The sequence below is a fragment of the Syzygium oleosum genome, unplaced genomic scaffold (genome assembly GCF_021117445.2).
Source record: "Syzygium oleosum isolate NSW1041296 unplaced genomic scaffold, Sole_v2.1 Sole_v2.09, whole genome shotgun sequence".
In the NCBI taxonomy this organism is placed as follows: Eukaryota; Viridiplantae; Streptophyta; class Magnoliopsida; order Myrtales; family Myrtaceae; genus Syzygium; species Syzygium oleosum.
Genome location: NW_026607493.1, coordinates 2,026,446 through 2,039,223, shown reverse-complemented (window position 1 = coordinate 2,039,223; position 12,778 = coordinate 2,026,446). Strand labels below are relative to the sequence as shown.

The following is a 12,778-nucleotide window of genomic DNA, read 5'->3' as shown; positions in this document are numbered from 1 at the left end:
CATTTTTTGACTATACCGATTCCTAATATAATTGGCCACATTAAAATGACGTCGTCCTTGCAGAATAGTCACATACGTCCGTGAAATTCGACACTCAAGTCCGGACTCAATTCCACGATCAATTTCGCTCAAATGCGATTTTAGCGTCTCTCACTAACGGGCGCCTTTTTAGGGGTTACGCGTATTGACTTAGGATTATTTGAGTCGTAACGGTCTCGATTTCCAAGAGAACACGAGAATTTATCGCTAGTTCCGGAGGTCACGATCGTTCGGATTAAGTTTGGAATTGTTCGCCATGCGTACTCTCGATCGTGCGGAATCGCCCGAGATCCGATCGTACGTCGTTGGCCAAATCAAATCCGTCACTCTCCTTGGATCGGCCCACATTGGCACAAAATATTCCCTCGTCGTTTCTCGGAATCCGACTCGATTTGCGATCGAGTTCTTAGGTCCACATACCGTTTTCCTAGTTAGTCATTCCCTATTGGTCAGTATCCGAGAAGGATCCGTTCTGGGCGAGACTTACTAAAATGAAATGAGAAATAAATATCTATTTCATTGATCACGAAAGTAGGTTGAATTCAGGACGTTACAATGGGAAAGCAAAAAAATTGCCTTTTGCTTTTTAAAAAGCTTAACTAAATAGTCTCTTAAATTATATGCTTAAAAATTGCCATAAACATTCTTGAAACTTTCTAATATCTAGTATAATCTTTTATTTTCCATCCGAATTGGTGTTTATACAAAAAAAAGATACTTTAATCAATTTATGTGGCTTGACAATATTGTTGCACAAAGAAATTAAAATCAAATTCTTGATGCATCCGCCCATTCTTATCTCATAATAATCTTTCGAAGATACACAGCCAAAAGGTCACTGACACGATTGAAAACGAGTCAAGTAACTTGGTTAACTCATAAGTATATGCTTATTGTGGTCCAGTATTAAAAAAAATTAATTGGGCAAAGGTCAAGCTTAAGTATCTATTTAACAACGTAACAATTAAATGAACAATATCATTTATCAAATTCACAATTGTCGATGTTAGGAATAGATTAAAAAAAATTGTTTCTCAATTTTATAGTATTTTCAACATTTGAGCTCAAGCTTCGAATAAATTTAGGGATAATAACACAAATAGTCCCTGAATTTTGGCCTAATGTGTAATGTGGTCCCTAAACTTTTCATTTATTCAATGTACTCCTTGAACTTTCGCCCAATATGCAATGTTGTCCCTAAACTTTTAATTTGTTCAATGTGGTCATTGAACTTTTGGGACATATTCAATGTAGTTCTTGAACTATATGAAAATATCCAATGTCATTCTTCTATTAATTCAAGATCAAGGACAGCATTTAACATTTTCATATAGTTCAGGAACTAAATTAAATATGTACCAAAAGTTCAAGGACTACATTGAATAAATCAAAAGTCCAAGGACCACATTTCACATTGAATCAAAGTTTATAAATCATTTATGTCATTTTTCCATGAAATTACTTTTTATTTGAGTTATGTCGACATCCGTCTAGGACAATCGAATATGATCGAACTCAATCATTAAAGTAAAGAAAAATCGTGGATCCAATGGGAAGGAGTCATCGTGCTGCAATGTCCTCAATCTTTTTAAGCTGTCGTTCCCTTTTTTTTCTTTTCTTGACATGTCCCTCGCTTACTTCTCCCGGTCTTTGTGGGCCTAGTTCCTCCTCGTAAGTCATGGAATCTGTCATGTTACACATGTTGGGCCCGAGCCAAACTTTATGATGGACCGACTTAGGTAAAAATATTAGGTCAAACCCCAGATTTGAGCCCCGTGAGTACCTCTAACTCTATGATCTATTGGAAAAAGTCATAACTCGTAATCCTACTTGTCTTATTGTATTGTTTATATAAAATACAGCAACGTACAAAAATTTAAAAAATTTACGAATATTCAATGACTATCTATCATTTTTCTCATAAAGTACGACATGCAAAAGCGGGACAAGGATACTACAAGGAAGAGCGACATGAAAGGATAACGAAAAAAGATTAAAAAAAAGATGGTTAAAAGTTCTCTTTCTTTTATCAAGTGCGTGGAAGGGGGCCACCACCAACTGGCCGGGCGCGAGGTACTGTTTCCAATACTGTCCCCCATCGGAGAAAGTTACTAACAAGTCTGATGGACATGGTAAATGGCACTCCTTGCTCGTTGAAAACACTTTTTTTCCCACTTAAGTTAGAATAAAATAAAATTTTGGTGCTAAATTTATCGCACGGTGACAACGAAGAGAAGTTTTCTGCAGCTATTTTGCTTGTCAACTCAATATAAACGGCGCTTAACAGATGTGTACGTAATGTAAGTATCCCCGCGACTGACTAACTACCTAGTCGCCGGCACGATGCTGAACCATCGCATAACATTGCACGGCTTCGATCAAAGTCAACTTGTTAGGCAAGAAACTGCCATGTAGAAATTTGATTATGGATTGTCCTTCAGTTAAGATACATTTCAAAGCTGAAAGCCGAAACATTTGACTGGGAAGCAACAAGCACGGTGAGTTTAATGAAGCCCTTGGGAGGGCCCGAATATGGGTCGTAGGGGAAGACGCGAGTGAAGTAGGGGCGGCGACAGGCTTCCCTCCCCATTTTCATGCTATGTTATACAACAGTAATTCATTCTTCAAGTATGCAGTAATTTGCACGATATGCGGTAGGAAGCACGGCACGGAAGCACGGCACGGGCACGGCGGAAAACCCGCTCTTTCCTTCACTTTGTTATTTCCAAGTTTGACTTGACACGGAAAAGCATCATTTACCAAAACACCCTTCAACGGAAGTATGCTGTCACATATTGATTTTTGGATTAACGAGAAAAAAAAATTAATGAAAAAGGATCAACTTCGTAAGAAATTTAACCCCTCCTCCTCCTCTTATTTTCACGATCGATCTCTTCTCCTTGCTTCTTAGAAAATGGCGATATCTCTGTAAAGGATATTTCCGAGCTTGGAATTCGCGATCGACCTAAATGAGCTGCACCGCCCAACCCATTTCCCAGATGGCTCGCCAACTCCCAAACAACTTTCTTTGGCGAGGGTCGAATGTTTGGAAGATGTTGGACACCGTGGGCTGGGCTTCCCCAATGGTGAGGAGAAGGCCATCTGCACGATATGTGGCGGGAAATTATCTTTTGATATATAGTGGTGGAACATGCCACTTGAAAAGGCACCGGGACAAATGTCTCGCTGAAATTGTCAAGCCCATGGGTAGCTCCGTTGCCTCTCTTGGAATGATCCCTTGAGATTTGCATCTTACTTATTTTTCTTAATTTGAAAGTTATGTAGGTGCATTTGTTTGTATTCCCGCGATGATACAAATGTGTTTTTAATTATTAGGCTGTAATTTTTTTTATGAGAATGTAATGATATGAGTTTGCTTCTTACGTATTTGTATTTTGACAATGGCAACCTGTATGGTGTTATTTGACTTTATAATGAGATGTATTCGTTTAGGCGCGAGTCTTACGTACTATGTTATGTATTCCATTTTTGTCCGATTATCCCTACTTGGAACTCACTATAAAAAATAATCATGAAGTAGGAATAATTTATTCTACTGAAATTTCCTTAATTTTTTCCATCTTTTAATTGAATTTTAAATTAGTTTTAAAAAATATAAAAAAGAAACAAAGAAATTAAAAACCACCCTGGGCATAACGTGCTTGAGCCTAACACGGGGGCTAGCACGGCCCGTTGGGGTCATGGGCATGTCGGCCCGTGCACGGGATTTCCCATGGCGTGCTTGGCCCGACACATAAAATTGACGCGAAAATTGTCCAAAAAGTCTTAGACCTATTGTATTTTTGCCAATTCAGTCCTAATCCTTTAAATTTTGCCAATTGAGTTCTAAGCCTTTTCACTTCTTGCCAATTAAGTCAATTTGGCCAATTTTGGCTGGAAATCGCTGACGTGGACGCGGACGATTAAATATCACGTCCCGTTCATCAAGTATATTATCTCTCCTTCTCTTCTTGACTTTCGGATTCCTCAATCATCATCATTCTTTGAGGAATACTAGCTTCACACATTTGGGCAAACAAATTCATCTATTAATTGATGTGCCAGTTAGTTATTATTGACCGTTGAATATGACCCGCTAATTGCCCCATGCCGAATTCGCTCTGAAAGGACTGATGTCAATTCCGAACGTTCCAAACTTCCAACCCCGGTTTTGGCTGCTCAAAAGCCAAGAACTGTCGATCATCAATCAAGTTCACCGAACATAGCGATCTCAAAGCTGTGAAGTATCCCAGAATAATTGCGCATGCACGACCTTGTGATGTGATACAGAACATGATATTTCAAACAAGTCCAAATTACTATGAATAGATGCTTGCTTACACCGAAGGAAGAAAGTTTACTGTCCTCCTCTAACAAAAAGAAAACATTTAGACTATGCATCTTCGAAGTTTTAATACTAATCGACATTTTACTACCGAACACGGAAGCCAGAAAAGGCGAACACACGACAGTTACTCGATCAACAACTTAACAACCTCCTGAATGTGGTCTAAAAGTTCCGGCCATCGAGATCACAGAGTTGTTCTAAGGTGACTCCAAAGAACGGCAAAACCGGTGGTGCTTGAACTCGAAGCTCTCGCGAGACTTGTGTCATGGTCGGTCGAAGTTGAGGATTGGTCTGCAAGCATGCGAGTGCTAGTGCTGCGATAGACATTATGTGTTGCACATCCTGATTCGTTGGAGGCGAGAGCCGTTGGTCCAGCACATCCTTCAATGGTGTTTGCGACTTGGATTGAGTGGATGAAAATACTAAAGAGACATAATCTCCCGGATGCTTTCCCATGATTGTCTCCAGTACCACAACTCCAAAGCTATATACATCACATTTTTCGGTTGGAATGTTGGTATAAGCTAGCTCTGCAATTGAAGAATTCAAAGTCCATTGATAATCTTGTCATCTATAATTAAAGATTCGGAAATTTGCTTTCAAATAATTAAGGAATTTCCAATGACAACACGAGCTGGGACAGTAAATTAATATGCTTTTGCAAAGAACATCACCTGGAGCGATGTATCCGACGGTGCCAGCAATAGCAGTCCAGTTGGTCGAATCTGGCCTCAATAATCTTGCCATGCCAAAGTCTGAGACACGAGGCTCATAATCAGCATCCAGCAAGATGTTGTTGCTGGTCAAGTCTCGATGGATCAATGGAGGAAAACAGTCGTAATGCATATACAACAATGCATCCGCAACTGCTCGAACCATGTTTATCCTTTTGTCCCAGCCAAACTCTATTGCTCTTTCATCATCATGCAGAATTGTTCTCAGGCTCCCTCTTTCGACGTACTCGTACACCAGAAAACAATGTCGTGCATGAGAGCAGAACCCGTAAAGCTTCACGATGTTGCGGTGGCGAATATTTCTTAAGGCTTCAATTTCCCTTTCAAAAGGAATGATGTCGACGGTCACATCTTCCTGGGACGATGGAATTTTCTTGACTGCAACAGTTCGACCTGATGGTAGATCAGCTCTGTAAACAACGCCATAGGCCCCTTCTCCCAAATAGTATTTGGAGTCAAATCCTTCTGTGGCCTCCACGATTCGTTCGTAGAAAATTTTGCCATCAAAACTCAGAATCTGCAAGAAATCTAAATCATTCGTCTCTGTTTGTGCATTCCTCTCTCTCTCGATAACCTTTCTTCGACGGCAATTAACAATTGCGAGAAAGATCAAGAAGGAAGAGAGAACAAGGAATCCCAAGAACGAGAGAACAAGGATAATTAAAATTCTAGCTTCGCTGTGTCGATTGTGTTTCTTGCTCATGTTAGAAATATTGCATTTTTGTAATCCACTCACGTTCCCACACAGCCCTTTGTTATGCTGAACTGCTTCAAATGGAGCCTCCTTAAAAGCTTTGACATTTGGGAGAGGACCTTCCAATTCATTGTAGGACACATCAACAGAAGTTAATGCTAATAAGTCAGCAAAACTATGTGGGATGGTACCAGAGAGGTCATTGTGGGAGATGTTCAAAGTTTCTAGGACTCTCAGTTTTCCTAGATCTGGTGTTATTGTTCCGGTCAACAGATTCTGACTCAAATCAAGAACGCTTAGGTATTGTGCGTTGCCTATCTCAGGAGGAATGCTTCTCTCGATTTTATTTTGGCTCAAGTTCAAGCTCAGCAAGTTGGTGCATAGGCTGAGCTGCGGTGGAATGGCTCCACTCAAATTGTTTGATGCCAGGTTGAGATGTTCCAGTCGAGATAAAAATCCAATTTCACTGGGAATATCACCTGTGATTCCATTGTTGTTGAGGATAAGATCTAGCAGTAGTTGCAAGCTTCCCAATTCCCTCGGAATCTTTCCGCTTAAATTATTTGAAGAAAGGTCAAGTACCTGTAACTGCGCCATCCTTCCAAATATTGGGGGTATCTCACCGGAAATGTTGTTGCTTGATATCCTTAAGCTCGTCAAATTGCTGCAATGCCCCCACTTCCATGAAAGTTCGCCGTGCAAATAATTGTGGCTCAAGTTTATAAAATTCAGCTGCGGATATATTCCAAATGCTTCGGTTACACTCCCAGTAAGTTTGTTTCCTTCGAGCCTCGCTCTAACTAATGAAGTACAATTCCTCAAGCTTTTAGGGATATGACCCGTGAAATGATTATTCTCGACAACGAAGTTTTGCAATGATCCCCCGAGGCATATATTTTCCGGCAGTTGCCCTTCGAGGGCATTATCAGCGATTTCAAAATCACTCAAATGGACGATCTTATTAATTTGAGGAGGCAAGGAACCGAGAAAGTTGTTATGACTAAGGCCTAACCAAGTTAAATTGGCCATGGTTCCAATTGATGCAGGGATTGAACCAGTCAAAGTGTTGTTACTCAAATCTAAAACTACAAGAGAAGTTAATTTCCCTATCTCTTCGGGAATCAAACCTGAAAGATGATTTGAGAATAGGCTCAAGAAATTCAGATTGCTCAAATTCTGAATAGATGAAGGGATATGCCCGACCAAATTATTTTCAGAAAAATCTAATTCAAGTAGAACGGCTAGCCTCCCAATTTCGGAAGGTATGGATCCTGAAAGTTTGTTCCACCATAAGTAAAGATACTCCAAACTTATTAGGTTACCTATCTCTCTTGGAATGGGACCAGAAAGGTCATTTTGTTCTACGCCCAATTCCGTTAAGTTGCCTAATTTCCCAAGAGAAGGAGGAATGGACCCTGAAAATTGGTTTTGAAAAAGAGCGAGAACATTTAGGCTGCTTAGGTTTCCTAGTGAAGTAGGGATAGGACCTGTGAGATTGTTTGCGCCAAAATAAACTTCCAAAAGAGAATCTAACAATCCAATCTCCCGAGGAATATGTCCACTCAAATTATTTTCACATAGGGACAAGAGGCGAAGACTCTTAAGCATGCCTATACATTGAGGAATGTTTCCGGAGAGTCTATTCTCACAAAAATCAAGATGGTTCAGTTTGGAAAGGTTACAGATACTCGAGTTTATCGGACCATAGATGGAGTTGTTGGAAAAGTCGAGGCTAACCAGGTTGGTCAAGGGCGAGAAGTCGAGACCATTTAAGGTTCCTCTTAGGCCAAGATTAGAAAGATTAAGATGGGCGACGAATCCGTAGTCGTCGCAACTGACACCAGTGAAGTGGCAAGAGTTGTGACCATGCCATGAAGATAGGAGAGACTGGCTGTGGTTTTCGAGACTAGATTTCCATTTCAGGAGAGCCTCTGCTTCATCCTCATGGTGAGTCGCATTGGGAGCGAAAGAAGTGGTGGAAGCAGAAATGCCTACGCCCTGAAATGGAGCGGAATCAAAGACGGTGATGTTGTTTAGGATGAAGAGCGAGTAGAGCAAGAAGACGACTCCTAAAGAAGAAGGCTTCCACAGAAATGAGGAAGAAGCCATGATTTTAGGGTTGGTTTTGAGGACGTGAGATTGTCCAGGTCCGCATGTTCTCAACAACAAGATTGGTGAGACATATATATAGATGGAAATCATTATCAGATGGAGCCTCAATCGAGGTCACTATGTATTATGTAATCTTTTGTTTCCCTCGTGAAAATCTTTTCTTTAGGAGAAAAAGCGTTGGCAAAATGTTAAAATTAAAATTTTCACTCTATGACATGCGGTTAGTCGAAAATCGTATTAGTGTTGCAATTCGCGTCAATTCCTATCGGCATAGGACATCAAGATTTCGATGAAATAATTAACTTACGATGCTATCAATTCATGTCAACATGCGGATTATCCATATCGTGCCATTTCATGTTAGGTCTTTCTTTGGGTAATTCGTATTTTGTCTCTCGTCTCGTTTTACCATCAATTCGTGTTACCGTAGGATTGTTGGTTGGAGTACAGAAAATGATGATGCTGTTGAGGAAAGACTTGTGCTATGCATTATTACTAGCTGACAAATAATTTCTGGAAACGATCTTATCATCACGGGGGACCAAGAAGTTAACGGGTGGTTGATTCTGCATACTAAATTCATGGCCATATATATCGGTCTTCTTATCCGGTTTCACCACATTCTGCTCAGAAGGCCGGCATTATCTCCGGAAGACTTCGAAGAGTCTACACTAAACATAGCGACAGATTAGGACCCGTAAATCTTCACATATATATTGGTTATTAATTGAATATGTAAGGTACGCGGTTAATCTTGGGTTCTGGATATTGTTAAATTCTTTCAAAACCTCATGGTGAACGAGTTTCTTCACAGATAAAAACTCTAGGTATTTTCGAGATAGAATCTAGTTATACATACAAAAAACTTTATTAAAGCATTTATTACCAAAATATTCATAATTCTATTAAAGAATTATGAATAATAATATATGAAAGTATATACCAATAATAGATCTTTTATCAAAATATACATAAGACAAGAGATGTGGAGTTAAGATATATCAGGATTAAAGAAACGCTAAAGTGACCATCAAAAACAAATTACTAAGAGCTTCATACGTAAGGGGAAAAGTACCAAAAAAATCCGAAACCTATTGCATTGTTATCAATTCAGTTCTAAACTTTTCAATTGGACCAATTTAGTCCTAAACCTTTTCGCATTGGTACCAATTCAGTCCATCCGGTCAATTTAGGCCGGAAATCACTGACATGGACATCGGCGATCCTACATGGAACCGCTAGCGCTGACGTGGACAAAATTTATAATTTTTTCAGATTTATAATTTTTTTTTCTTTTTTTCTCTTTTCTTTTCCTTCTTTTTTCGTTTTTTTGGAAACTGATGGTCGGCAAGGTTGCCGGCTGACCATCGTCGGCCACAGGCGAGGGCCGGCGACCCTCGCTTGGTCTGGGCGAGGGCCGCCGTGCCCTTGTCAGCCACGGACGAGGGCCGTTGCCTTCACCCAGATCCAGGCGAGGGGTGGCGATGCCCTCGCCCAGACCAGGCGAGGGCATGGTGGCCCTCGTTCGTGGCCGGCGAGGGGATCGCCGCCCCTCACCTGGATCTAGGCGAGGGTCGCCGGCCCTCGCTTGTGGCTGGCGATGATCGGCCGGCGACCTCGTCGGCCACTGGTTTCTAAAAAAAGAAGGAAAAGAAAAGAGAAAAAAATATATTTAAAAAATCTGAAAAAATTATTAAAAAATTATAAATTTTGTCCACATCAACGTCGGCGGTGCCACATATGACCGCCGGCGTCCACGTTAGCAATTTCCGGCCTAAATTGGCTGGATGGATTGAATTGGTATCAATGCGAAAATGTTTAGGACTAAATTGATCAAATTGAAAAGTTTAGGACTAAATTGGTACCAATGCAATAGGTTTATGACTTTTTTGGTACTTTTCCCCATATGTAAGCATGTTATATGGCTCAACTTCGTGGGAGTTTTACCCACTTTTATACTAGGTTGATGCTCTGCTTGCACAAGAATGAATTTTATTTGGATTTTATTTGAACAATGTGCATAAGGCACTTGTTAAGTAACAAAATAACAAAATGTTACAAATTCTAATGCACTGACTATCTCTGTGACATGCACAATTAATCATTCGAAAATTGAATGCTTCTACATTAAACATGTTTAACAAGTGTTTCAAAGGGCACTCATTAGCAAGAGCTATTTTACTTTCACATGTTCACTGTCATCCATGTAGCTAGCGAAAAGTTTCTCCACCTGTGGGCTTCAAGTGCCATCGAATGAAGGGGCAAATGGGGCCTTGTTCTGAAGAATTTTTTTCCTCATTGACAATATATTGCGAGATAAATCTTTCCCTTTTTATTTTTTTTTATTTTAGCACACATTCTGACGTATGGGGATGATGAGTAAACAGCACAAAATGATGAATCTCAATTGTAGTAGTTATCTTGCTCTTCAGACCGAGAGGGCATTTTATGGGATCTAGATCATTTTCAATTCCCATGCTCAACTTACTTTAAAATTGACCGATATAGTCAAGCGAATCTATGGAAAAACCATCGATTTGAGTGTCGGTATGTTCAAACGACAAATTATTGATTTGCTCAGGTCATTGGTCGACGCGATTCTATCAGAGTGTGATAGTCGATGCCATCGGATGAATGATGATGCAAGTCTGTGGCCACACATTTCAGCTTGCCTTTTGTCTCATTTCGAGACTATAGTACCTTCTCTCCCTTACGAATTGAATTCGGGTCAGTAAAAAAATGTGAATTTCAATTGGGTCCCATGTAGGTTCTTTGCACGCATTAGCTGCTTACTTAACATAATCTTTCTTATATAGTAGTTTCATCGAGCGATTGCCGGATTAAATCACCATGATGAATGTTGTACCATAGAGAAGATCACATTTGCTCGTGCAGCAAGTAATTTCTCGTCAAGGACCGCACTTTGATTGTTAGTTAATACTAGTATGTGCATATCTATTCCCACATGGTCGATGTATGCATTGGATGGCCACGACACTTTGATTGTTAGTTAATACTAGTATGTGCATATCTATTCCCACATGGTCGATGTATGCATTGGATGGTCATGGCCATCCGCGATTGATGTATCAATACGAGTAAATCGTGCTAGTGATCAAATTATCAATTACAACCATCCAAGGGATGGAAGAGATAGATATTATATTCCTAGCAAAAGAAAAATGGAAAGCAAGAGATACACTGCAAGATTGCCCCATGTCGAACTTGCCTAGCAAAGATTGCTGTCTATTCCGAAGAAAATTATTAGGTGCTCTCCACCCGCGTTTCTAAACTTCCGACTTGCTTTTGGCCGCTCAAAAGGCAAGAACCATCCAGTCATCAATCAATAACCATCATGCAAATTCATTGCTGCTGAGCTACTATGCCAAACTACCAAAAACATTATCCTCGTGTTACGTGAATCGATCGCTTACTGTTGTACTCCTATCCTCTGTTATAATCTTTAAATATTCGAGAGTAATTGTAGGCACACAAACTGGTGACATGATATGTAGAAAAACATTTTCAACAAGTTCTACAAATTATATGTAGAAGCAAAGCTACAAGTAGAAGGGAGCATCCTCAGATGCAGTAATATCTCAAAGATTATATAGCGGATTCCAATGTTTATTTGGACCGTTAGAGCTAGGAGAGTGGAGTAAGCCAGGTGGATAGGCCAAACCAAGACAGGTATGCTTCGCAATTCTTCTATATCTTAAACTCCTTTATATTTCATTGATATAAGATCACCGTTTTGTATGTGCACTATTGTCTCTACAACACCAATGCACGGTCTTCACTCGAAAATTTTTGAAGTTTCCGTAGATTACGAACTCATCCCCCTCATGGTTGTCTGTGCCTATACAATTTATCGATTTGCTCATCCTATTGATGGGTGAAAAAAGATAAATAATCCCATATTAGACTACACATTATTGTATCATAGTATTGAGACAAGTTCCATGGAAATTAATTAATGGAAAAATCAAGACAGTATTATATAAAGAAGAGTCGGATGAAAATGATAGTTCCATAAATATTAGTTCTAAGCAAGAGGACCAAAATCAATGGAAGGTTTCAAAGTAGACACTTTAAAGAAAATTTTTCATTGAAACATTTTATTTTTTCCTTTTTTAATCAGTTTAGCGTGTATTTTGCTCTCAAGACAAGCATGCTTGACTTACTTTTCCAAGTCTTCATTGAAATTGACATGTCAAGGGAATCGGTGGAAAATGGTCGATTTGAGTGTCGGTATTCTTGAACCACTAGTTATTCAGGTCCATTCGTGAGTCTTCTCATCTTGCTCAAGTCTTTGAGTTGATGCCAAGTCCATTGATAATGATTCTACACGGATTTTCGTTCCAAGTAATTTGATTCGTGGAATCTGATTCTCTTTTAATTATTTGAGTGATAAAAAATTTCAAATATTTAAAAAAAAACTCTAAAAATCTTTCATCCATTCATTGGCTTGTTAAAATTGTGATTTCCTAATGGTGATGGGGCAAAAAAAATCTTTGGCTTCCCTTTTTCTGGGGGCTTTGTTATGAACTCTTCAGTTTGACAGAAATAAAAGCAAGGGAATCGACATGAACCTTTCCGAAATAGGTCACAGCGTGTGAGATCCCACGTGTTATTATGTTTTCACCTTCGATTATATAAATTTATGCAAACACATTCAGTTTATATAAAAATCTCAAAATTAAAATAATCTTTACACTAAGAAAAGTAATATACAAAAAATTTAATTTTTTCCGCGTCAAAGCGCGTGCCATTTCCAGTTACCTTAGAAAGCGGCCAATCCAATTGGAGTCTTTGTAGGTTTCTTCTCGTATTATTCACAGTGGAAAAAAA

General features: G+C 39.4%; 1 protein-coding gene across 1 annotated transcript; it reads right to left on the bottom strand.

Annotated features, from left to right (window-relative positions):
• Nucleotides 1-4,426: 4,426 nt before the first annotated feature.
• Nucleotides 4,427-7,962, bottom strand: LOC115694357 (MDIS1-interacting receptor like kinase 2-like). Its single transcript, XM_056314344.1, has 2 exons — nt 5,062-7,962; nt 4,427-4,917 (listed from the first exon to the last, which is right to left on the bottom strand). The coding sequence occupies exons 1-2, from the start codon at nt 7,922-7,924 to the stop codon at nt 4,550-4,552; spliced, it is 3,231 nt and encodes a 1,076-aa protein (XP_056170319.1). The 5' UTR covers nt 7,925-7,962; the 3' UTR covers nt 4,427-4,549.
• Between the last annotated feature and the right edge of the window lie 4,816 nt (nt 7,963-12,778).